This window comes from Charadrius vociferus, unplaced genomic scaffold (assembly GCF_000708025.1).
Source record: "Charadrius vociferus isolate BGI_N301 unplaced genomic scaffold, ASM70802v2 scaffold34, whole genome shotgun sequence".
NCBI lineage: Eukaryota > Metazoa > Chordata > Aves > Charadriiformes > Charadriidae > Charadrius > Charadrius vociferus.
The window spans coordinates 340,931-368,398 of record NW_009647989.1 but is presented as its reverse complement, the minus strand read 5'-3'; the positions used below and the strand labels follow the sequence as shown (position 1 = coordinate 368,398).

Sequence of the window (27,468 nt, the reverse complement as noted above, 5' to 3'; positions counted from 1 at the left end):
ACGAGTCCTCTGCTGACAAGTCATCTCTGCTGTGGCCGCTTCAGAGCTCAGGCCTCCTGGTCTTGATGCAAACAGCACGTTCCTCCCTGATCGCGGGTTTTATTGCTGTCAGCGGTGTCCTTGTTCTATCAATACGTGACATTCTTTCAACTCTTGCTTTATTGTTTCTTCTGGTGCTTTCCCACACATTCACTTCCATTCAGGTTTCTTTCAGGCTGATCTTAGTATTTTTGTTACAAATCTCTACAGGCAAATCTGTAAATGCCTCAGGAGAGGATCCACATGTTTTTCATGTATTTAGGTCACTAGTTGAAGCACGCCAAACACCTGTAGATAAATTATCAAGAGCTTTTTCTTTGGCTCTGCTATCTTGGAAGAGCTTTTGGATTTGCAATAGCGATTTTCTGGGGACTAGTAAAATATGCAAACTTAACTCATGCACTTCGTACTTACCCTGAAGAGTGCAAAATGTGTCTATGTTTCTTTTTAAGGTAACAAGACTAATTATATAGCTGTTACTTAAAATGGGCACTTTCGCATGCAGGCAACAGAGTTACAAAGCTGAAGGGCTTTCATCTGTAAATGGACACCTTTTAGTTCCTTCACAGAAGAGCTGAAAACACTATAGGTTTTTGGCATGTATTTTTGTTGCTAGTTCGCCTGTGGAAGCCAAGAGAAAATACTGGATTGTTTTTATTTTCTGTTTGTTTGTTTCCATATGGCATAGAGAGGTCTGAAACATTTTCACCTGCTGACAGTGGATGATTCTGTAGAAGAGAGGAACAATTACACAAATGTATCATGCAAGTATTCCCAACCTTTGTGGCATGGTAATTTTTGTAGGAAAGCAAGAAGGAAGAGGTGGGTGAGAAATGTAGAAATACGAAAGACAACTGCTAAAATATAAATAATACATGCCTTGGTTTGTAGCAGTAGGTGGGTTGAGTGTTTAATAAGCAGAGGTCAATGATACAGCAACTAACATCTTGGTTATTTGTGGATTTACTGCCTGTGTCACAACAAGAAATGTTGTTTTACACATGACTGCAGAGAACAGATGCAAGAACCCTGGAAAGCTTTGCTAATGAGCATGTATTTGTGTATGTGTATAGGAAAACACAGCAAGCTGTAAGTGATTTGATACACCCACTTGCTGATTCGCCCCATCAAACAAATCACTGCCTGTGTGCAGTCCTCTTTGGTGGAAGAGGTAGGATATGCATATATGGTTCTTCTCTCTGGTTTCTGATGGAGGCTGCTCTCTTTTATAGGGTTAGTTATATGCTAAAGGTGTCGTAGGTTCATTGAATGTTTACATGCATATGGCTAATACGTGGTAGACCTTACCAGGTTATATATATGTAGCAAGACAGTGAAGTATTTTTTTTTTAGTTTCAGAAAATAAAACTAGGAACTAATTTTAGGTGACATTGTTCCAGCTTTGTATAATTTTTTTCATGTTGAAAGATCGTATTGCAATCAGTTTGATTTTAATATGCTAATAGACCTAAAAATTCCATATATCGGCAAAAAGATTCTCTTTAGCTGCATCTATCCGCAGAACACAGAATTCACAGAATCACAGAATGGTTAGGGTTGGAAGGGACCTCTGGAGATCATCTAGTCCAACCCCCCTGCCAGAGCAGGGTCACCTACAGCAGGTTGCACAGGACAGCGTCCAGGCGGGTTTTGAATGTCTCCAGAGTGGGAGACTCCACCACCTCTCTGGGCAGCCTGTTCCAGTGCTCCACTACCCTCAAAGTAAAGAAGTTCCTTCTCATGTTTACATGGAACTTCCTATGTTCAAGTTTATGCCCATTACCCCTCGTCCTATCACTGGGCGCCACTGAAAAAAGACTGCTCCCATCCCCCTGGCATCCTCCCATTAAGTATTTGTAAGTATTAATAAGATCCCCCCTCAATCTTCTTTTCTCTAGACTAAAGAGACCCAAGTCCCTCAGCCTTTCCTCATAAGAAAGGTGCTCCAGTCCCCTAATCATCTTTGTTGCCCTTTGCTGGACCCTCTCCAGCAGTTCCCTGTCTTTCTTGAACTGGGGAGCCCAGAACTGGACACAGTACTCCAGATGCGGTCTCACCAGGGCAGAGTAGAGGGGGAGGATGACCTCCCTCGACCTGCTGGCCACACTCTTCTTGATGCACCCCAGGATGCCATTCGCCTTCTTGGCCGCCAGGGCACATTGCTGGCTCATGGTCATCCTGTTGTCCACCAGGACTCCCAGGTCCCTCTCCACAGAGCTGCTCTCCAGGAGGTCAGCCCCCAACCTGTACTGGTGCATGGGGTTATTCCTCCCCAGGTGCAGTACCCTACACTTACCCTTGTTGAACTTCATAAGGTTTCTTTCTGCCCAACTCTCCAGCCTGGCGAGGTCACGCTGTAAGGCAGCACAGCCTTCTGGCGTGTCAGCCACTCCTCCCAGTTTTGTGTCATCAGCAAACTTGCTGATGGTACACTCTATCCCTTCATCCAGATCATTGATGAATATGTTGAACAAAACTGGGCCCAGTACTGACCCCTGAGGGACACCACTTGTTACTAACCTCCAACTAGACTCTGCGCCACTAACCACAACCCTCTGAGCTCTATCTGTGAGCCAGTTCTCAATCCACCTCACCGTCCATTCATCTAAGCCACACTTCCTAAGCTTTCCTGTGAGGATGATGTGGGAGACAGTGTCGAAAGCCTTGCCAAAGTCAAGGTAGACAACATCCACTGCCCTCCCCTCATCCACCCATCTAGTTACTTTGTCATAGAAGGCTATCAGATTAGTCAGACATGACTTCCCCTTGGTGAATCCATGTTGACTACTTCTGATAATCTTCTTTTCATCCAGGTGCTTTGAGATGACTCCCAGAACAAGCTGCTCCATCATCTTCCCAGGGATGGAGGTGAGGCTGACCGGCCTGTAGTTTCCCGGGTCATCCTTCCTGCCCTTTTTGAAGACTGGAGTGACATTGGCTATCCTCCAGTCCTCAGGCACCTCACCTGTCCTCCAGGACCTTTCAAAGATAATGGAGAGAGGCCCAGCAATGACTTCCCCCAGCTCCCTCAGCACCCGAGGGTGCATCCCATCAGGCCCCATGGATTTATGTATATCCAATTTATCTAACTGATCTTTAACGTGCTCCTTGTCAACCAAGGGATAGTCTTGTTTCCCCCAGACTTTCTCTGTTACCTGCAAAGTCGGGGTCTCACAAGGACTGGCCCGAACAGTGAAGACAGAAGCAAAGAAGGCATTTAGCAACTCCGCCTTCTCTGCATCATCCGTCACCACAGCACCTGTCTCATTCAACAACGGGCCCACATTTTCCCTAGTTTTCCTTTTGTCTCCTATATACTTAAAGAAACCCTTCCTGTTGGCCTTGACATCCCTCGCCAGGTTCAATTCCAAGGCTGCCTTGGCTTTCCTTGTTTCCTCCCTGCATACCCTGACAGCATTCTTGTATTCCTCCCAAGCAGTCAGCCCCTTCTTCCACCTATTGTAAACTCCCTTCTTCCACCTGAGCCTTTTCGGAAGGTCCCTGCTCAGCCAAGCAGGTCTCCTTCTCCCCTTGCCTGATTTCTTTCTCTTTGGGATGCACTGATCCTGAGCTTGGAGGAGGTGACGCTTAAATAGCAGCCAGCTCTCTAGAGCCCCCTTACCCTCTAGAGCCCTTTCCCATGGGATTTGCCCAAGCAATTCTTTGAAACGATCAAATTTAGCCCTCCTGAAGTTTAGGGTTTCAACTCTACTTGTCATTTTGTCTATTCTACACTTAATCCTGAACTCTGTCTTCTCATGATCGCTGCAGCCCAGTCTGCCCCCAACCTTTACATCCTTTACAACCCTTTACAACACAAGTTTAAAATTTTATGCTGCATATGGATGACTGATGAGGGAGTTTGTGTCATCAGGCTATGATAGGTCATATGCCCACGCTAGTGCAAGGAAACACATGGCAAAGTTTTGGCGGTATTATTGCAGGTTTCAGTGTAGCATATCTTCTGCTGTGCCCAGCAACTTATGAAGTCCAAATAGGGATGGCTAATTGTATTTCTAACACTAGGGAAGAAAAGGAGACTTAGAGTAAATATGACCATGTTATCTTCCTTTTGCAGTAGGGCAGTTATCTAGATTCTTGGAAAGTTAAAAGAAAACTTAAAAATTCTTTCCATGCATCAGGGGTGTATTTGGAGTGAATGTTCTGCAGTTTTACAGCTTGTCTTACCTTCAGAACTATTTTGTTGCTAGAGAGTGTCCAGATGTAGAATTTTTTAAACTTATTCTTACAGTCAAGAAAAATGTCAGTATTTCTTCAGTTTGTGTAACTGAATCAGGTTCCCTTTACTTCAGTCAATCCTGGGCACTTGCATGCCTCTCTGGATTTTGTGTCATCAATCCTGATTAGATAATCTACTCCTCATAGGCCTTGCTGAGAAGATACAAAATGTGGATCAGCTGAATTTCTGGCTTTCTTTAATAGAAGGGAAGCGGTAAGCAATAATATTAATTTTTCATAGTGTTTTCTGTGAACACATTTGAAGGATGAATGATTGTGGCCCATTTCAGTAAGCCCAATGCTATTCTGGGTTTAATAGTGCTGTCTTGCAGAGAACGGACCCGGGAACAGCAGTGTCTCTTGCTGGGATGATTTTGAGCAAAGAAAAAGGAACTCAGTTATTGAAATAGTAAAAGAAAGCACATTGGAGAGTGGACACTACAGAAGTCCTAGAGTGGAGTTCTGTTATAGATGGGGGATTGTAGAAAAATGAGAGAGGAAATCTGGGGAGAATGTCAATGAAGAATATTTTTTGTAAGTGAAGTGCTTAATCAACAAAATCTCAAATTTTACGTCAGGGCTCTATATGTTTTAAGGAAAACAAACAAACAAACAAAAACTCCACCTCTTGCATTCAGTCAGGACAGAAACATCACTGTGATCTTGACAGTGAAGTACCTTGCCTGCCCCGAGGTATCCCATGGGAACACATCTCTTCCCTTTGGCAAGTTGGAATAAATCTGATTTGCCTCTGTAAGTTCATATTTCTCCAGTGAAATGCCTTACTCTGGTAACTAGACAGAATATTTTTCTGTGTGATTTTTTTTTTTTTTTAATACCATTTGATTTAGAGTCGTACTGATTTTTCAGTTTATAACTCATGGTGTTTCAGACTTGTGTCAGAGTCCCCAGCTCTACTTTCTTCCTCGTCCGTTCACAGGGCTGGGAGGAGCAGAGAGAACCATTCGCTACAGAGTCAGCTGTGGAGGGAGGAAAAAAGGCTTGTTTCTAAATAGAACATAAACTAATCCCGCTATGCAGGACGTATTAAGCATATGTAATTTCTGTCTGAAGACATCTGTGTATAAAGAATCAAGAGCAAATATGCCCAGCTGGTGACCTGGTAAATGGCTGCATGGCAAAACTTTATAATGAATAAAATTTTGTTTCTGATAACCTGGCACTTTGGAGAAAGGGAAGCACTGTCAAACTGATGCAGAAATGACATCAGATCTTTCTTAGTTGTATAAAGCAAAAAAAAAAAAAAAGAGTCACAAGACTGTGGGGTAGGCCAGAAAATAATTTCTGCTCTATGAAATAGCTGTTACTATGGTGTCTTTCAGCTACAAACTCTATAATTTCAGCTGCAACGGAGGATGAAAATTGATGCTAATGGGTAGGAATTATTTTTTCTAATCAAGAGTGCAAGATAGCCTCAATTGCCAAGAAGAATATAAAGTCTGTCTTCCAACTACTAGTAATTACCACAGGCTTTTTAAATTGTGCTCCTCTCTTAAGTAGCATTCATTTTAAATTGTGTGTATTTCTGCTTTTTTCTTCAATAAATAAGCCAGTGAAAATCAGGTAACCAGTAATTTAGTCAAATTGTCAAGTTGGTTCTATACTATGAGACAGTATAGATCTCACATATCCACTATACTACAAAATGGCACGGCAACTGATTTCTTTTTATAAGCTTTGTCTTCATATCTTGAGTGAACAACTGGAAAAGTATTAGATACAGAAAAAATAATTTTGCGTAAGAATGGTGGTGTTGGACCACGTCTGTGCTGCGTTCTGGTCTGGCAGCATTTTGTATGGCTATGAGGGTGACAGCAGGAGGGGGTAAGGCTGAACAGCACAGGAGGTCATCAGGTCCAGGGTGGAAGGTGGAAAGCTGTTCCAGTCTGCTGTGGATGCTGGAGCAGCTTACAGCCCAGGCCAAACGCTGGAGTTGCTCTAAAAGACATTAAGTTGTTCCACAGCCTCACAAGCGCAAAACTGTCAGTCTCCTCCTGGATGTGACCTTGGCATGTCACGCAGAGAGGGCAAGGGTCCTGCAGGTTTCTCCTGGAAGAACCTGGTAGGGACTAGGGCTGGCCCTGTAAATGAAGGAAAGTTGAGCCACATCTGTGATGTGAAAAGTCACATCTTAGTCAGCACACCTCCTTAACAGCACCATCATGCCTGCGTGTGAATTGCAGGTGCATGTGGGCAAAGTCAGACAAAAAAAGAGCATCTGAAGAGATGTGTCTGGACATACACAGCGAGGCTACCAACAGAAGTGACTACAGGCTCTCTACAAACAAAGAGGTACTGGTAGATAGCACTGTTATTTAAAATCAAATCTTGAAAGTACTTGCTCCCTGTGTTAAGACTGCTTTTTACAATTAGATTCAGCACAGCGGTCAAGGGAGCTCAAATAAATCGCTGCATTGCTTGACACCACCTTGCATAAGAAGTGCTACCGTTGCATCCTCTCAGTTGTTTCATGATGCGCAGGTTCAAAATAGCCCATTTCTGTGCTCTTTATAAAACAAAGGGACAAAAGCTATTCCTTTTGTACCAAGGATGATGAACAACAGGCTGATTGGCTGTTCAGAAAAATTACCTGTTTCACTTGCATCCCAGGCCTTGCAGTGTTTCAGTAACAGCATCGGATTTTTACTCTTTGAGGGCAACTGGCACAAAGCCTGGTGTAAGAAAGGCCAGATGGTTCACCAGATATGGAACTTGGTTGGAAAGGAGATGTAGAATCCAGTTCTTCTGCTAATGATTTAATGTATGTTGATGTTGTGGACATCCATTATTTTTACCTCTTCTATATCTATCTCCTTTATTTCTATTTCCTTCCTTTATAGAAGAGGTAAAAACATTGGTCACCGTGTCATGGGGGACTCTCATGGGGGTCGTGTAAAGTCCTTGGGTTTAAAAATTTTTGGTTCTATTTTTGCAATAAGTAAAACAAGCTAGTCCCTTCGGCACTGTGATTCAAAAGTTAATAACTTTGAAAAGCTTTATATTCCTGTTACGGTTAGAGCAGTAAATCTGGACATTCTTTTTCAGGTTTTTAGTTTCCTCGCTTAGGTTTCAAAGGTAACGCTATACATTTGTCATATTTTCCTGACATGGGAACAATCTAAGGTCCTGAAGTTGCAGACGCAATATTCTTTAAACTTTTTTGCTTCCAAGGAGCTTGAAGAGCTTCAGGTTCTTTGAGGACATCGCTTTTAAAATAGAGGCAAGAAATTCAGACAAGTCAAGTGTACTTCAGCAAAATAAGCGGGAATAGTTATTTCCTTGATTGGCTGAAATAATCGCAGTGGCTGTTGAAGGACTGTAGTTTATCGAAAGGGAGAAAATTATTGTTCCTTGCTAGAAATTCTGTCCATTTAGCGGGATAGTAAGTACAAAAAGTGAGGTGGGAAAAACTGGCAGTTGAGTATGAAGAACTGGAGAATTATTAGTGCAGCACTTTCTTACCTCCCTTCAGATAGATCTATCTGAAAGAAATACAAGTGGGTATCCAAGACCCTTAGCATGATGCAGTTACTTTAGAATCTGCCTATAGACAATAACTTTATAAAACACTAAGGACAACAGTAAAAAAAGGAATTATATTAATGATAATTTCGCATGGTGATTTTGACATTACGATACCATCATATCACACAAGTTATGCTTGCTGTAAGAACAATTTTAAATGTCTTCATATATGTTTTCTAACTTTACTCCATCTTCACAAGAAGTCACAGCAGCTGCTCCCAGTGGTCTGTGTAGGCAGGGGTTGGCCTTGAACTAGTCCTAGGCAACACAACAACAAAAGTCAATGGCTTACCTCTTCCTGCAAGGAAATCTTATGTTCACTTTCTGGGACTGAGCTACTATGAACTAGCTCCTTCCCTAAAATCTTTTCTACCTTGTAACTATATACTTTTTGGAACAGGAGCCATGTAGACAAGTATCAAACTCTACATGAAGGGCTTCCAATATCATTTACATCTGTGCTGAAACGCTCTGCAGGGAACTACTCTGTACTGGGCAAATTTGTGCTTGATGAAGTTCAGTTGAGCTGAGTTTGGTGACCAGAGCTCCACGCTGATAAATCTCTTACCTAATTATACTTCTAAATCCATACTTGTGATGTAAGTAGGAACATGTAAATGAGAATTTTAAAAATAGGAGGGAGAAACATTGTCTTAAAGTTAAGGAGGTCACCTCTTTTATGAACGGAAAAAAAAAATGGTTTGGTATACAGCAAACCTTCTTCCAAGGTAGATCTCTTGCTGCAGACACTTCATCTTGGATGTAAAACATTTTTTTTCACATGTGCACAAACTGGAAATGAAAGACATCTGTTAAAACAAAAGCTTATCGCCCACTCTTCTTAAAGGGAAAGCAATTGTTATTTTAACACTGAATTTTGAAGTTGGTAGCTAGAATGTTAAAAAAAGTTGGATTTAGTTTCAGGAAGTTTATTTTTTATTTTATGGGTTTTTTTCATCTATAAAGGCAATTCTGTCAATCTGATTACTATACTTTTTAAAACTAAAATATACAAAAATTATAAAAATTCACAAGAATTTCACCCTGCTTGAGCAGGGGTTTGGTCCAGATGATCTCCGGTGATCCTCTCCAGCCACAACCATTCTGTGATTCTGTAATAAAGTTATGCATTTCTTCAAGCTCTGTAAGCCAACATGTATCCTGATACATCCCTGTTCCCTCTGGAGATGAATAAGTAAACAACGTACACTTTAACATAAGAAGAGTATTTGATAACCACCTGTTACAGGTTACCAAAAATGTTTCCAGTGAACCACCTTTTGAGTGAGGTTTGCCTTTTAACAGAGTAAGTTCTGCAGAAAACACCTTCCTCAAAATACCTCAGAAAATAATACAAAAGGGGAGGGTTTGGGGTTGGGAATGTAATTGTCCTGGTGTTTCAACAGGAGAAGTTTTCCCATTCATCATGTGGACAGAACCTGTGACTTTTTCAGTGAATTGTTTTTAATGGAAGATTTTAATGGCTAAACCCCAGTTTTTGTGTTATGCCTTTTTTTTTTTTTCTTTTTTTTTTTTTTTCCCCTCTAATATAAAGAGGGCTGCTAGCTCCTTCCCTGTAATGCTGCACTGAGCATGGGTGGGTACGCAGGGGGTCTCTGCTGGGAAGAACGGCTGGATCCCGAGAACTCTGCTCTGGATGGGAGGGAAGTCAGCAAGCAGAGGAAGGCAAGCTGGGAAGAGGAGGATTTTGCTAGAGTGTGGACTTTGTTTTGATTCAATTACGCGCTGATCAATGTTAACAAAAATGTAAGATGAATGTCATACCCAGCTAATGGATTGGGTTCCATGAGTTAATCGACAAAGAGCAATATTTGTTCTTCCTTTTTTTTTTTTTAATGACTACATGGCAAATGCTTTTGTTTCAGATAACAGTCTCTGGTTTCCATGGGAATTGTCCTTCTGCTTGTTAAAGGTATTATTAAGAATCTTTCACATTATTTGAATTATTGCTAAGAGCTATTATTTCAAACCTATCTCAGCTGTTGCTCCCTGCATCAACACTTTGTGTCTGGCAGTGAAATCTGAGGAGGGTACAACTTGGCAGAGGAGCAAAAATATTTTTTGCTGCTTTGAATCAGACTAATGCACTCTGATAACATTTTGCACTCAGAGAATGTTACTCCTCACAGATACAGTGAACCTGAAACACTACAAATTCTTAAAGGACGTTGTCTGGGCAGCACGCTGTGTTGGACCATTCTTGTATTTACTTTCTCAGTGTACTTCTGTTCAAATTCATGTACTGTGTGGCTGCTTATCTGTGATACTTCTCAATTAAAAAAAAAAAAAAGTAGGGGATGACTGGAAACAACCATCCTTTCAATCTGAATACAGTGGAATTAGTATATAGTGCATGGAGATTTTATTGAGTGTTGATACTTAGGGTAATATAAGAGGATAAACTGTTTGACCTGTTTGGCACGCTTTACACATGTGTTTGTTTCTAACGTGAAAAGAGCTGCTTCTCATGTAGTGGTTACCTTTAGTATTTCCTATTCCTCTTTTTTACTTGGAGAAATTTTCAAAGGCACAGACAAGCCGGATACTTACCTCCTGCTCATTCAGTCTGTGTACTGACAAGGTTGTCAACTAACGTCAGGTGTGGTAAGGGTTTTATTTAGACATAGCTCATTCTCTGAGAAGACCAAAGACAGGCTTTTCCTTTTCAAACGAAAAACGCTTCATCTTTTCTTTTAGCGGTGGAATTCTGTGCAATCGGTGTGGGATATGCTTTGTCACACGTGATCATTTATAAGTGACACTCATGTCGCAAGCAGTATTGACTTACAGGAAACATCAAGTTGCTACGTTTTCCAGCTGCTTGTTCACTCTAACTTTCCCTGCACGCCTCCCAGCTAACCAGTACAATTCTGTGTAATTTAGGAAGTTTGAATCCAAGGTTATGTGGCCCTAGACCAGTTTTCCAGCAGAAACACCGCAAAAACTAACCCATGGTAGAAAATGACAGCTTTGCCCACCGTGAGGATGTGCAACAGCCCAGTACGGTTGTAAGCCAAGGAGAATACTTGTGTTAGACTAATGCCTTTCACGGGCTCAACAGTGAATGACTAATACATACAGAACAGAAAAGTGCCTCTAGATGCAGTGAAAAGACTCAGAGCGCAATTGCTGTAATACGCGTTGAATTACTTTGTTGCCTGGAACGTTGTTATCTTCTTCCATGGAAAGGAGTTGCTGGGGAAAGGTGAGGAGCAATGAAATGGGAAATGAATGCAGTTTCGTTTTGAAGCTTCTTAATATTTAATACATTGCAAAGCTTCTGATGTAATTTTTTCTCTGAGTGGGTGGCTTTGAGACGCATGAAGGGAAATACTTGATTTGAAGGCATCAGCAGAAAGATCTACCAGTTTATACTGAAGCTGAGCTGTTCGTCAGAGCAGTTTACTAATATACAAGTTACCCATAGTTGCAAGTGGAAAGAGAATGTTTCCTTGAGGGATATTAACCCACTAATTTTCCAGTGTCCCAAATGGACTCAGATTCTGTCTGCTTATCCTTTTTCCCACTTCGAGGCTCTGACTTTATTTTGTCGGTCTAAAGAGTTCTTCCTCATCTGAGAACCAATATGTTTGGGTTTTTTTTTTACACTTTATTCTTTCCACTTCCATTTAGGATCAGTCAGGACCAGAGCTAATTTCATTTCCTTGTGACTCTCTGATGTATAAATGACAATATGACATAATTTGTAGGGGTAATTAAACAGTTGAGAATCTGGAGTCTTGAATGAAGCTCCTCCATAGGACCCTGAAGAATAGCTCAGGAGTTCTCTAACAGCTTCTGAAGTATTAATGAAAATCCTTCTGATTTCTTTTATTTTTCCATTCTTCATTTATATTCATTCTAATAGAGGTGAAACTTGCCTTGGAATTAAGGTTATAAAATCAATGCAATTCAAGCTAGATGAAAGATTTAAATTTAAAAAAAAAACCCAACCAAACAAAAAAACCCAAACCAACCAACCAAACAAAAACCTCACTAACTAAAGCAAAAAACCCAGCTTCTCCCCTACTCCAGGGCATTGTAATGATGTATTATTGCTATGCAAGAAGCGCTTCTTTAATAACAAGAGAGTTAGAGATATTTTTGAATGCAAGCGATTTGATTGACTGAGTATCTCCTAGCAACTTAGGAAGCTTTAAATACAACTGATTGAATACTGCCTGTGGAATATATTGTCAAGCCCAAAGCACCTGCCAAAACCAGATGATGATTCCATTCTTTAAAAAACATCAGATAGTAAATACGCAACTCAATATTTTGTCAGTTACCAAAAAGGAACTTGCATAAGACACATGACACAATATATAGAAAATTGGATTCCAAATGACATTCAAGCACTGCAGACTTAAGTAGTACATCTGTGAGGTAGATTTTAAAGTTAATGCTGCATGCTTCTATTGAAACAGTGCACTGTTTTGTCAAGAAGCTAAACTTGACTTTCTGGTATTTCGGGGTACTTGCCACTTGGTATACACGTTGCCCGCTTGAACAAGAATATGATCTTGCTGGCATTTTAGGTGGGCAACCATAGGAAAACTCTACTTGGCAAGTAAAAGCTTGGGGTTTTTTTTATTGGTTAGAGGAAAAATCAAGCCAAAGAGTGGCAGTGGCAACGGAGAAAGGTGTGGGGGACTGCAGCTGCTTTTTCATATATCAATCAGCAGTTTAAGATGATGTTTTCTCTCATTGTGTATATTTGTAGGTACCCTACAAAAACACTAACAAATCTGACTGCCTCATAAATCAATTACACTTCAACTCAAAAGAGCTTCAGGTAAGTGTCCACAATATATAGTGTCAACAACATGTGGTTGTTGATGTAGTCTGCGGTAAGACCAACTTAACTTTTCTCGGAGGTAGGAAGCTAAACTCTGTTTTGCATGCTGCCCAGCTGCAGCGGAGTAAATGGAGTTGTCTTGTCAGGCAGTATCTTTGTGCTGGTAACCGCTTTGGCTGAGCTGGTGGTACTGCACTGTATGTCTCCAGGATAAATAAAATAAAGGAGAATCACATTTTATTAAGATGATACTGGCCTTTACCATGTCGTTACTGCTAGTGCAAAACGAGCAGCTCACGCACAAGCTATACACTGAGCACAGCTGCATAATTTGGCCAATGCTGAGAATTTTGCTAATCCACTAATAGCTGTCATTCTGGACAATTTTTACGTAGTGCACAGTGAACTGGATAACAAAGAATGATTTCAGTATTTCTTCAGTATGAAAATTTGAACATAGTTTAATCAGTCTCATGCACTGAACTATTACATTTTATTTTTGTCTTTGATTTGCTGTCTGGTGAGAGGATTGAATGACTGTGTATTGCTTAGTGTCTTACAGAAAAAGAGGTATTTAATGAACTACATTAGAACAAATTAGCTAGGGGATGGTATGATCAAGTGATATGGGCTCCACTAGAGATTTTTCTCCATTAAAAACCCTGTGAAGAATTACTAGGGGGAGTTGTATAAAGGATGTTTGCTTTCATTTCTTTGTCAGATCATTTCATGAAAGGATGAATGCTTTCTGCAAATAACTCTGATGCCTTCTAAGTTTACAAAGAATGCTTGTGAAACTCTCAAGAAAACTTGGCATGTTTTTGTGCTGTTTTTATGATGTTTATGTGACAAACATTTAGCTGAAACATTAGCACCGTTCAGCTTCAATTGGACAGCTTGCTTAGAAATATACGATCTGTATGTATCTTTAAAACTGCGTGTTTTTAACTTGGTCTGGTCACCTTGCACATTCATCTGCTGCCAGTTTTAACACGCTTTGAAAGTTTATATTTCCTATTGCTGCCAGTGAGCCTTCAAATGCTCTGTCTGAAGATGGCAGTAAAATGTTCCAAGTTGTAGGTGCTGGAGCCTGAGCCAAAACGGTGTCTGTGCAGGCATGGGTGGAAAGCCGGGACCAGGTTACGTGGTGTAGAATGTGCGTGCCCGGCTCAGCTGTGCTAGCACAGATCCTCCTGCCTCCTTAGCTCTGCACTAGCACATCTCCATCTGCTTGGGTACCACGGAAAGTGTCTGCCACAGTGTTTGATCCGTGTTAAGAGTTTGCTGCCTGTTGTGTGCCACCTGCCCTGGGAGGGTGAAGCTGGAGCCAAGAAGACAGGGAGCAGGGAAGCCTGACGGGGCTGTCTGCTTCTCAGTACCCTCTCCCTCCTTAAGATCACTCCCTTCTGCATGTATAGGACACAGGGGAAAGGGACTTCTCAGTCTGAGCAGACCAAGGCAGAACAAGAAAGAGCTATTGCTGAGACGACACGTGGTGTAGGGTCCATGGAGCCGAGTGCACTCCAGGCACTTTGCAGCAGAGGTTAAGTACAGATGTGTGATTTTCACTGCAGCTATTGTGGGCTGACCTGTCTTTGGGAGTCCTTCTGTGTGCATAAAATGCACTTCAGCCAAGTAAGCATTTCTGCGGTCATGTAGTGGGTGTCTGCATTTCCTTCACCTGTAGTATTGTCTTTAACTTGTATTAATTGGAAGTGGCAAAAGCTTTGAGAATTGTGGGTGTTTTATGACATTCAAGATAAGACTTTAGTATTAAATTCATCTTCATTTTTGCACAGACCTATTGAGCCTGTTTTTTCCTGGTAGCACTCTTTTTTTTTTTTTTTTCCCAATTAAAAAAAGAAAAAGCAAACATCTTGCTAAAACCAGATTTTTAAAGGAGAGATAAAACTGTATATTCTGAGTGTGAGTTTTCTGGCGTCTTCGTATGCCTTAGAATGGGCCCAGAGCTGCATTCAATAAGAACAGATTGCTTCATTGACTCCTGTGCGAGTTAGAATCATAAGGAAATTTGCAATGGAAAATTTGTTTCTATGATATGATATTTCTTTCTCAGATCTGGATAGAATAACATACAATGATAAGGGAAAAATACTGTCTTAGCTAATGTTGGTTTCTGTCTGTACTTCTGCTTCACTGCCATCCATTCACCCTATTTGAAACAAATGTGTAGGGCTTGAATATCCAAACCAGTGGGTTGCATTCTCTGTGTACTTTTGTGTAGATATGTGCATCAAGCCTTTCTTTTTTTTGCCTGTCCCATTTGTTTAATTACATATTATTATGTATATCTAGAATCTATTGCGGGAAAAAAAAAATTCTTCTGGGTGTGGCTTCACACAGGCCTGTCTGTGCCATTGAGATGTCCAGGGGAAAGAAAAGCAAGTTGCTGTGATCCACTTAGACACAAACATATTAGAATTATATATTTATATTTAAATTATATTTCTATTTACTTACAGTGTATTTTTATCTCTAAAAAAGAATTATGCACTAGTTATTAAAATACAAACACTTTAGCATATTTGAATACTCAGGATGACTCATTTAATGCAGGAGTCAACACAAGAATCTAAAAACATTGTTTTATCCTACTTAGGCATTTGCCTCTGAAATTCCCTAATTCATTCCTTACTAGAAGCTGGGAGGAGATAGCTAGGGAGTAATTTTTTTCAGTCATCTGATTTATAAAGCCACTAGCCATTACAGACTTTTTAGTTTGAGCAGGGTGATGGTTCATATCAGTGCCTCTTGGCAAACTCCGAAAGTATTTTTATTTGCAGTACTAGGGAACATTCAAATCTGTTAAAATTATGTTACTGGGGTTTGGGGGTGTTTGTTGGTTTGGTTTGGTTTGGTTTTTTTTTCTTTGTTTATCCTTCCTGTCTCTGCTCGCAGGTAACATCATGGTGCTGTGGTCAACTTGCAGAACGTCGGTACTTAAATCTGTAACAAACCGATTCATTAAGAATTTGGCCTGCTCGGGGATCTGTGCCAGCCTCGTCTGTGTGCCTTTTGACATTGCTCTTAGTGCCAGCCCACACTGCTGCTGGTGGATCTATACGATGCTGTTCTGCAGAATTGCCAAGTTTCTGCACAAAGTCTTTTGCTCAGTGACCATCCTTAGTTTTCCAGCCATTGCACTTGACAGGTAAGAGAGCACATTTGCCAGGATCCTCGATTTTTCTTTCTTCTTTCTCCCTTTGAAACCCTTTTCTCCCTTTCATATTGGTCTTGCTTTTGTTCCAGTTCTTTGCTCACAGCGTGCAGGTTCTTTCTAGAATGTATTGGGATAAATATTATTCTTTGTAGCGTTGAAAACCTTTATTTTTCAGTTTACTCTGATATCTCTGGACATTTATAAAGGACTTTGAGTCTCTAGAGCTGTCTTCAGAGAAGTTTATATCCTTTCTTCCCATTAGTAATTCTTGTTCAGTAATGGAACTTAAAAGCAGACAACTTCAGACTATAGACGAGGTGCACATTTAAGCCATTGCCTGTTAGAAGAATTTACCAATGCCTGTGGCAGATTGCCAATCAATTTCAAATTTCAAATGTAGATTTGTTTAAAAAAACCCAAACAGTATTAATACAACCAGAATTAATTCAGAGAGGTTTTGTATGTAGAAGATCAGTCTAAAACAAAAGTGGCCTTTTGAACTGTCTGAGTTTTTGGATTCCATTCATTTTGCTTATTATTATTAGAGGTCACTGATCCCACCTAAATGCACGGCTTTATCATCTTAACAGTGACTGTACATTAGATATTTTTAAGGAAGGGTAGATAGTGGTTTAATACAGTTCACATTACTAAAACAGTGGATTTATATGTTAGATAAAATAATTGTTAGTATGTTCTCATGTCTTGCCACAGAATAAATCAGCTCTGCAAAAATAAACTGTATACCTAGTAAAGTGATGTCTCTTACTTTAGTGTTATTGTTTTGATAAATGCAGTATCACTATCTGTAATGCACACCAGTGTTGCCTGTAGCATGTCATTTGCCCTCCACTGGTAAAACCTTGTGATTTTCCTCACAAAAAGCACAAACTCCTATTGCTTATAACGATAAGTGTAAAAGGATAGGTCTCCCATGAAAATTCTGTTATCTTTGAAGTCCACAGTAGTAAGCAAACAATGAATCAGTGCCTAAAATTTGAAATGCATGTCAGAGACGCACTTTGTTGTTTTTAAATGCACACAGAAAGTTCAGTGTGTGGCTACTCTTTTGCTCAGGGCCTTGCCAACCCGAGCTTGTGCAGAACAAAACCCCATTGTACTATCAGTAGATAGGTACATGTAATTCGTGACCAGCAGCTTTTTCCAAATACCCAGAGACAAAATCTATCATGAAATACCTTTTAAAATTAACTATGAGTCTGGCCTTTCGATGGCCTTTTCAATCTATGCCTCCGTCGTTTTCTGAAATTTTGTGCTGTGTACAATATACTGTCCAGTTTACAAGTAAGTAAATGATGAAATCTTCAAAATAATGTTCATACACACCAGCCAAAGTTATATAGTCCCAATTATTGAAAGAATTGTCCACCACCAATAATGTGATCCTGAAGTTTGAATATTCAGTTTTTTTCTACAGACAGACCTGCAAAGGATGACCCTTGGGTTGTTTTTTTTCTCTCATAATCAGGTAACTGGTTGGCAACCCAGTTAGGGATTTGGGGCATTATGCTCAGACAGATGCTGAGAGGCTTCTCATAAGCATTATGCTCATTATAGACTTCACACTTTGCATTGTATCAGTTATAATTTTTAATTTTTTTTTTTTTGGCAGATACTACTCTGTTTTATACCCTCTGGAAAGAAAAATATCTGATGCAAAATCCCGAGACCTGGTTATCTATATCTGGGCCCATGCCATAGTGGCCAGCATTCCAGTATTTGCTGTAACCAATGTGTCCGATATTTATGCCATGTCCACCTGTTCTGCATCTTGGAGTTACTCCCTTGGCCACCTGATATACGTCATCATCTATAACATCACCACTGTGATTCTACCAGTGGCTGTGGTATTTCTCTTTATGATTCTTATTCGCAGGGCGCTGAGTGCCAGCCAGAAGAAAAAAGTCATCATAGCTGCCTTAAGGACCCCTCAGAATACAATTTCTATCCCTTACGCCTCCCAGCGGGAAGCTGAGCTTCATGCCATGCTGCTTTCCATGGTTATGATATTTATTTTCTGCAGCGTTCCCTACATGACTTTGGTTATTTACCGCACCATACTCAATATTTCAGATATTTCAGTCTTCTTGCTCCTCACTGCCATTTGGTTGCCCAAGGTCTCTTTGCTGGCTAATCCTTTGTTATTTTTAACTGTTAACAAATCAGTACGGAAGTGCTTAGTGGGGACAATATTACAGCTGCACCGAAGGTATAGCAGGAGAAACATTGTCAGTTCAGGTGGTGTTGCAGATGCTAATTTGGAGCCCAATGTCCGTTCAGGGAGCCAGCTTCTGGAGATGTTTCATATTGGGCAACAACAGATCTTCAAGCCCATGGAAGATGAGGAGAATGAGACCAAATCCATTGGCTCTGGTGACTGTCAACAGAAAGAAATTCCTACCACCAGTTCAGAGGTAGGCGAGACTTTGGTTCACAAATTTATACCACAGACAATTGCAGACTCAGCAGCTCAGGTGGCGCCAGCTGTGCCCACAGAAGCTGATATGGTGAATGACAAGTATTCCATGCAGTTTGGTTTTGGACCCTTTGAGCTCCCTCCACAGTGGCTCTCAGAAAACCGAAACAGTAAGAAGCGACTCCTGCCTCCTTTGGGCAATACCCCTGAAGAGCTAATCCAGACGAAACAGCCTAAGTGTAAAGCAGAAAGAAAAATCAGCAGAAACAATAAAGTCAGTATCTTTCCCAAGGTGGATTCTTAGTAAGAGCAGGAGCTTTAAGTGACAGAGGAAGGTCACCTTCTGTTATATGTGTGATCCCATGGATCTTTGTTATGCTGAAATTTGTTACAGGCTGATTTTTTTGTGCCAAATGTAATTTAAACAAACAAACAAACAAACAAAAGGGAAACGTATATACAAGTGCTTCTTATTAATATGTTTTCATGAAAATAATATATCAAAAGATGGTGATTCTTAGTTTTATCTGTGAACTCCCTACAATGATACTTGCCTGATTAACTTTCAAAAAGTACATATGGCTTTGGGAACACTTTGGATGGCTGAAATATGGAAGTACAGCAGTCAGTTTGCTGGGAAACCTCATCTTGTATTAAAATGGACTGGGTATCAAAGTAACTCAATAGGAAAGGCTGTAGGGAGAAGACGACAGATGCAAAATGGGTAAATCTTAACCTCCTGTAAATAGACACAGCAAGGTTCTGCACATTTCATTAATGAAGTAAGATGGACTATTAAGTACATCTATTTTCTGTTAAGCCCATTTCTTATATCAGTGTTAAAAATTAAACTTGCTGGACTTTTTGCACAAAGTAGTTACCAAGTATCTGCCAAACATCTAAACTTTTTTTAACACCTAAACCTTTATTTTTTGGCTTAAAACTTCAGCAAAGCCAGGGGTACCCAAATCGTCGTGTGTGTCAAATCTGAGAAAGGCCTTTTTTAAAAAAAACATATATTCTTGTAGTTTTAATTAAAAAATGGATTGGAGACCATGCAGGACAAATCCTGACTCCAGTAAGCAAGTATGTATGTGCCAAGGGCATAAATAGAACACTTTGATCCTGTGATAAAGGGCATATATAAATGTCCCGACAGTGTAATGTATGTAAAGTGTAAGTAACCAAAGGGTCAACCTTAAAATAGACTCATCTGCTGGTGCATTCTTCTGTTTTCTAATGGGAAAGCTAGCAAATGAATGAAATGTAGCCTTGTACTGAACTTCTGAGTGAGGAATCTGGTAACAGACCCCAAAAGGCAAAGTTTATTAATGCTGTTGCTTGCTATTGTCAGAGGTAGGGTTTTCCTTCTGCCTTCACAGATACAGATACCACCCGTCTTACTCCACTCGTCTCACAGAGTAGACCACCCAGTGTAGGAACATGAGACTTTCGAATCTGGTGCCTAATTCCTGAGTGAATCACAGCCAGGCCATCCCTGGTATCAGCACACCAGCCTTTCTACGAGAGTTCAGGCATTGTACTGCAGCTTGCCCCCTGCATCATCACAGGCATATTGTCTCGTTATACTGAGTGTGAGTTTCAAACTATATCAGTCTGTTAGATGACCTGAAACTGTTGTAACCCCGGCATTTTAATCCTTGTTCAGTTGCAAGTAGTCTTTCCTTCTTCCTTACCTGCAGTCACTGTAGTCTCTGTGCATAGTTTCTTAAAAGCACAACCGTAACATCTGTGTACTCCTTGTGGTTCTCCTGTACTTTAGCCCTTTGGTGCATGTCGAACCTTTATCTGTAGCTACTGCCTGTTTATGAAAGTAGTTTTCTTTAAAGCCTACTTTTAAAAGGACAAGGTGAAGAATCTTGCCAATTTCACAGTAACTTACTAAATCTAACCAGTTAATGTTAAAAGTGAGAAAAAATTCTGCTGAAGCAGGATTTGGAGATATACCTGTTCTTCCTTTGACATGTTTGAAGAAAATCAGCAGCTTCTGATGGCTCCAAGGTGGTGGATTTCTACAAGACATTAAAAGCAAATGTTTTAATAAAAATGTATTAAAAAAAAAAGTTTATAAATGACTATGTAAATTATGTTTTTCTTCATTTCCTCTTTGGTTTTAGTGCTTTTCGCTTCTTGGTAGTTCAAGAACTCAGCTTGGGAATGAGGAGCAGTCTTCAATGGGTCCAGATGGGTAGCGGGAACCCCAGCTGCCCTGCTTCTTAGATAGAGAGATGAGAAGGCAGACATAGCTTGCCTGAAATCAGACCGAGGAAATATTCCAGGAAAAGGTTTTCCTTCTGTGGCAGAGGTAGACAAGTACCATAGCACACTTTTTTTTTTAAATGTTGAGAAAAAGTAATTTAATAGACTGTTTACTTCTCCCAAAGTTAGTGAAAGAACAGATGCCATTCAAAAAATCCTGAAACCCTCAAAAGCAAAGAACACATTATAGTTTCCTTATGAATTTTGGTTAAATTTAGTATTTATGGCCCACTTGCATATAGATACTGGTCAAAGTTTCTGAGTAACCATTTATCCACATTCATTAATCACAGATCTGAACTCCTTTGAGGAAAGCAAACTTAGTCTGAGTGTTATCCTTTTTAACTCTCATGTTGAATGAAATGCCCATGATTAATTGGAAGAAGAGCCAAATTGCATAGAATTTAGTTTTATCATATCTGGAAAGCAAGGGGTTTATGGTGGTTTTTAACTGTTGAAACAAAAATACCTTTTTCTTTCAAAGAGGACACATGTAAAAACTTGCTTGTATTTTTTTTTAGCAGATTGTGTCTGAAGTCATTGAAACCTTTCACTGATAAATTAACTAAGGTGGTTTTCCATACCTGAAGAATTATTTGGGAATGTTTTATTTTAGTCCCTCTTTCAACAGTTTTTCCATGTGAATGTTTAAGGGAAGGGGGAAAAAGTAAACAAAAGCACATCTTTGCATAGAAAAAATGGTCTGCGTAAAATTCATAATACGGCCTCTCTGCTAGAATTGTCATCAGAAAACAGTAATTCAGAAGACTCTTTATGCCAGATGGAATATTTGATATGCAGAATGTGATTTTTAACTTTATCTGAGACAGTGGTAACTGACTCATTACTGCTGTCTGTTGGCTTGTTGTTCAGATGATTTCTACTGGGCAAAATGTTCTCCAGCATCCAATATAAAAAAAAAATAATCAAGACTTGTTTTCTTCTTTATCATCACATAAAAGATAAGTAGAAGTGGTTTGGTTTTTTTGGTATGATGGTTGTTTTTAACCATCACAGGTGTTGGTAAGGTAATTTTTTTTCTCCAGATTATTGATGAAAGAAAGTGAAGTATAAAGCAAAGCTGTGGGAACTGAAGAAGTGAAAGCCTGGGGTAATTTGGCTTGTGCAACTAGATTTAAAGGCTAAATCTTACTACACTGGAGAATAAACTTGGAGGAAGAGAAGTTAAAACTCATTATTCTAGCACTTAGGGGAGAAAAATAGAAAATGGAGCTCATATTAAACAAAGGAATAAATCCTTTAAAAAGGATGAAAAGACTATGGGGACCATGTCAATTTACTGTTCCTAGATATTCTCAAGAAATACTGTAAAACTCAAACAAAAATAATGTAAAAATTAAAAAATCAAAACCCATAATGCTGTATTGGTTGGCTACATGGCAGCAATATATTTTGCAGAATGGGATAAACTTCCAGAGAGAAGCAGTTGTTTTCCAGAAGCTCCCCAAGTATTCTACTCTATAACAGATCTATTTGTTACTAACCTGCAGTAATTTAATGAATGCATTTGTTCTGGTTTTAAAAATACGCCTATCGTAATGTTTTGCAGAAGAGGCTGGCTGGATTTCTGTGGTGAGTTTTCTTCTCTTCTGCTCCCTGTTTCCTGGGAAAATACTCCTGTATCAGTGGGCTATATCTTGAAGAACGGAGAGGAAAGTCAGGCTGTGGTTCCAGATCAGTAGGACTGGAACTTAGCAGCTGGTTCCAGCTAAACAGGAGCTGTCCCATAAGCTGCTGTGTGGGTAACCAGCTCTGGAGGTGATTACATGTCCCGCAGAACCCAGGTACTTCCTCTCGTTCATGTCAGCTGACCTTGCATTGTATAATTTGATAAAGAATGTAAACATAAAAAAGGAAAAATCCTTGCCTTCTAATCTTATTTGATGTAAGTTACTGTTTAATTGTGCTTTAACCTACGTAGGAGTCAGTATGAGATAATCAATGGGTTTAGGGTCTTTTTCTTTTTTTTTTTTTTTTGGCTGTAAAGGACTCATCCCCACCCCCTCAAAGATATGGTTGAAGTCATTGCTTTCAAACTCAAAACACTCTTACCTCTTCAAAAGATTGGTTCTTATTTTAGTTGAAGTGACTTTCTCTGTGCCAAAGTAGGGATGTCTTTATCAAACTTGGACCACAAGGTTAGTCACTCCAATCTGCAGTAATTTGTAATTCAAGGACATCTTAGGAAAACAAAACAAAACAAAACAAAACAAAACAAAACAAAACACATCTTGTAGAAAATTGCAGAACTCCAGATGCAGATGCTTGCACTTGTGAGCAAGTTGATTCCTCCCCTCCCCTGGAGGACACAGAGAGGGAACAGCAGGAACCAGCCCAAAGTGATCTTTGTTCCAGGTCTGTTTTTAAGCTGCTCAACCAGCGAAAGGTGGTGAAGAGTACACAGAGGCTGATAGTTCTGATTGCTTTCTTCAGGAATAATAATACAAGAGTGGGATGCAGAAGCGTTCTTTGTCTCAGCGAAAGCCCCTCTGCATGTGCATAGGACCGCTTCTAGTTTCTTCTCTGTGAGGAGAAAGTGGACTATTTTTTAAAGAAAGCATAAGAAATATCAAATCAGATCCAACACCTTTGGTAACACAAACCAGGGTTTCTCTACACAGCTGTTCTTCTGCATCCTTAGGTTCCCTGTGGCTAAACATAATGCACCGAGATGGTGATTTACTCCACAAACTCCTTTGTGCACAGTACTTACCTAAGCACTATTCTGACTCCTTTGCCTCCATTTTCTATAAAACCTAACCCTCTACTTTTTGCCTGGATCGCAACCTAAGCCACGGAAGAACCTCCTTAGACACTTGTAGGATCTCATTCTGGTCTCCTCGCACCTGGCCGGCAGCAAACTCCAACCCACTGCACCCCGCGGCACTGAGACATTTCAGCACAACACAACCCGTTTTGAGCTCCTGCTTCCCAAACTCTGCTGTTTGCCAGCCGAAGGCATGGAAGCAGTCTTGTCAAGGCAGGACCTTTCCCAGCGCAAGTCAGAGAATGAAAACCTGGCTTTATCAAACACAAGGGAAGTTTTACCACTGACTCTGGATTTAGCCTTTTAGTTTTGCTTTTCCTCCTCAGCTGACAGGTTCCTATGCTGTACCACTACTGCTGGTGGAGCACTCTGCAGAACTCTACTCATCCTCACTCAGAGTGTCTGGAAAAGTTGGAATATGGCCCCAAATGCCTGGATTTTAGCCCCTGACTTGGCACACACCAATCAAAAGGTATTACTACATCATCTATTTGTCCTTTACGAAAAAAGGGTCTGGTTATTTCCCTAACATTTTTGGGAATTAATATAAGGAAAATTAGCTGTGCTTGTCCTGTTCGGTGTACTGGAACTGTTACAATCCATCTAAAAACACTGCCTGTGGTAAAGCAAAGCTACTTCAGGTGAGTACACAAAAGAATATTGAAAATATCAAAGACTAACAACTGATAAACATTTGCCCTCCAACCTGCATGAGACAATGAAAGTGTTTTGGCTACGTATTTGTGTATTAAAATGCTGTTCAGCAGAGGAGTATGAATATAAGCAGTAGTAATGGGAACAAGTTCCCTGCATTTTCCCTCTCACTTGTGTTTCTTCTTGATTGGATTGGGGAGAAAAGGATAAATGAATTCTGTTACTATGGTGACTGTGTTCCCAGTATCAACACAGCTCGGCTACGTGTATCTTCATCATGTTGTAACCTCTCTTTTGGGATGAAAAGCACACCTTGGAGTGTTTTTCTTGCTGTGCCCTTTCTAGACACAAGTTTTCTCCAATTCAACACTTTTTTTTTTCTTTATCCTCATCATACTTCAGTTAAGTACCTAATTTATCATGGAACAAAACTGACCTATTCCCAAAAAGGCAAAAAAAAGGAAATCACACCCTTTGTTCTGCTTTTCTAGTTCAAACTTCATTATAAATACACCTGCCACCTGTAACAATATTTGAGATTCTGTAATATTTAATGATGTTTAGAAAGTTCAGTCCTCTTACGGGAGATGCAGACTCTTACGGCTTGATTTGCAGGATTTGGGAGGAACTCTATGAACCTCTTCTTTTCCTCTCTGGGTTTTCTAGGCCACGTAACACTCAGATCGTAAGATCAACTGTGATTTGAGATATCCCTGCTAAGCCATTTATTAACTCTCGGATTTGACCCACTGCACCCCGCGGCACTGAGACATTTCAGCACAACACAACCCGTTTTGAGCTCCTGCTTCCCAAACTCTGCTGTTTGCCAGCCGAAGGCATGGAAGCAGTCTTGTCAAGGCAGGACCTTTCCCAGCGCAAGTCAGAGAATGAAAACCTGGCTTTATCAAACACAAGGGAAGTTTTACCACTGACTCTGGATTTAGCCTTTTAGTTTTGCTTTTCCTCCTCAGCTGACAGGTTCCTATGCTGTACCACTACTGCTGGTGGAGCACTCTGCAGAACTCTACTCATCCTCACTCAGAGTGTCTGGAAAAGTAGGAATATGGCCCCAAATGCCTGGATTTTAGCCCTTGACTTGGCACACACCAATCAAAAGATATTACTACATCATCTATTTGTCCTTTACGAAAAAAGGGTCTGGTTATTTCCCTAACATTTTGGGGAATTAATATAAGGAAAAATAGCTGTGCTTGTCCTGTTTGGTGTACTGGAACTGTTACAATCCATCTAAAAACACTGCCTGTGGTAAAGCAAAGCTACTTCAGGTGAGTACACAAAAGAATATTGAAAATATCAAAGACTAACAACTGATAAACATTTGCCCTCCAACCTGCATGAGACAATGAAAGTGTTTTGGCTACGTATTTGTGTATTAAAATGCTGTTCAGCAGAGGAGTATGAATATAAGCAGTAGTAATGGGAACAAGTTCCCTGCATTTTCCCTCTCACTTGTGTTTCTTCTTGATTGGATTGGGGAGAAAAGGATAAATGAATTCTGTTACTATGGTGACTGTGTTCCCAGTATCAACACAGCTCGGCTACGTGTATCTTCATCATGTTGTAACCTCTCTTTTGGGATGAAAAGCACACCTTGGAGTGTTTTTCTTGCTGTGCCCTTTCTAGACACAAGTTTTCTCCAATTCAACACTTTTTTTTTTTCCTTTATCCTCATCATACTTCAGTTAAGTACCTAATTTATCATGGAACAAAACTGACCTATTCCCAAAAAGGCAAAAAAAAGGAAATCACACCCTTTGTTCTGCTTTTCTAGTTCAAACTTCATTATAAATACACCTGCCACCTGTAACAATATTTGAGATTCTGTAATATTTAATGATGTTTAGAAAGTTCAGTCCTCTTACGGGAGATGCAGACTCTTACGGCTTGATTTGCAGGATTTGGGAGGAACTCTATGAACCTCTTCTTTTCCTCTCTGGGTTTTCTAGGCCACGTAACACTCAGATCGTAAGATCAACTGTGATTTGAGATATCCCTGCTAAGCCATTTATTAACTCTCGGATTTGACAGCCTCATTGATAACCTTCACAGATTCCATGTGGACAAGCAGCAGTAAGTAGCCTATTCCTGCTCCACATTCAAAGGAGTTTTATGCCCATTTGTTACCAAATGCAGAGCTGGACACCCTCCTTTCATGGGCTCTTCTGAGGCTGTAGGCAGTCTGTAATATGGGAAGCTGACAGCACGTCACACTTTGGCAGCTGTTAGGCGTATGCACTCTGCTAAAGAAATAACTAAGTACTGAGGTAGTTATACCTAGCTGCTTTCCATACCTCCTTATTTATAGTTAATATAATTCCTAATATAGCAAAAGGCAGATTTTAGTTTAGCTAGCTCTGAACTATATTGTCCATTCTACTGCTTTCTCATTGTCATTACTGGCCTTAAATACTCAACTTGTGGATGTAAACATTCAGTCTTCTGTTTTTGCTTCAAATCACGATCTGCACCATCTGGAAAGCACCACACATTCCAACCACCACTATGGTATTGCATTACCAATCGCAGGATTAGTGTTAGAATTTTAATATATCCCTGTATGAGGACAGGCTGAGAGAGTTGGGGTTGTTCAGCCTGGAGGAGAGAAGGCTCCAAGGAGACCTTAGAGCGAGCGGCCTTCCAGTACTTAAAGGGAACTTACAGGAAAGGGAGGGAGGGACTCTTTATCAGGGAGTGTAGCAATAGGACAAGGGGTATCGATTTTAAGCTGGAAGAGGGTAGATTTAGATTAGATATTAGGAAGAAATTTTTCACTTTGAGGTTGGTGAGGCACTGGAACAGGCTGCCCAGAGAAGCTGTGGATGCCCCATCCCTGGAAGTGTTCAAGGCCAGGTTGGATGGGGCTCTGAGTAACCTGGTCTAGTGGGAGGTGTCCCTGCCCATGGCAGGGGGTTGGAACTGAATGATCTTTAAGGTCCCTTCCAACTCAAACCATTCTATGACTGTCTAAAATATAGGTGGTTGACTAGCATATTATCTGTATTTGTCTTTAGCTCTTGACTGTAAACCACATTGCATCGCTACTGCACTAAATACCAGGAAAAATTGTTCTTCTCTTACTGTCACTTCCAGGAATATTGACAGTAAAATGCCATGCACTATAAGCATCAATAAAGACTCTACTGCTGGGGTATGTATTCACTGTCTGCAAAATAAGAGAAAAATTTGTCAACTGAAACCTTACTTTGGGCAAATTGCAGTTTTCTCCTTCAAACTATTTCTTGTAAATTTTTGCCACAAACGTAAACCTGATTTTAACATATGTCAGTATCAAAGGAAGTTGTAGGTGCCAGTAACTGTCTCTAGTTTTCACAAGCTTATCAGAACACAGTAATCAATCCTCACATCCTACTTAAATATAGAAAAGAGATAAAGAGATGGGATTAGGAAGTAATTACACTCCCCTTACTAATTAAAATTATCAACAGTGAATATTGAGTTAAATA

The 27,468-nt window shown here is 40.2% G+C and overlaps 1 protein-coding gene across 1 annotated transcript in view; it reads left to right on the top strand.

Moving 5' to 3' along the window:
* GPR176 (G protein-coupled receptor 176) overlaps positions 1 to 18,565 on the top strand; it is a 45,062-nt gene extending 26,497 nt beyond the window's left edge. The window contains exons 2-3 of the mRNA XM_009883471.1: positions 15,563 to 15,815; positions 17,458 to 18,565. Of these exons, the coding sequence (XP_009881773.1) occupies positions 15,563 to 15,815; positions 17,458 to 18,565 (1,361 nt within the window). The remainder of the gene's footprint in view (positions 1 to 15,562; positions 15,816 to 17,457) is intronic.
* The last annotated feature ends 8,903 nt before the right edge of the window (positions 18,566 to 27,468 follow it).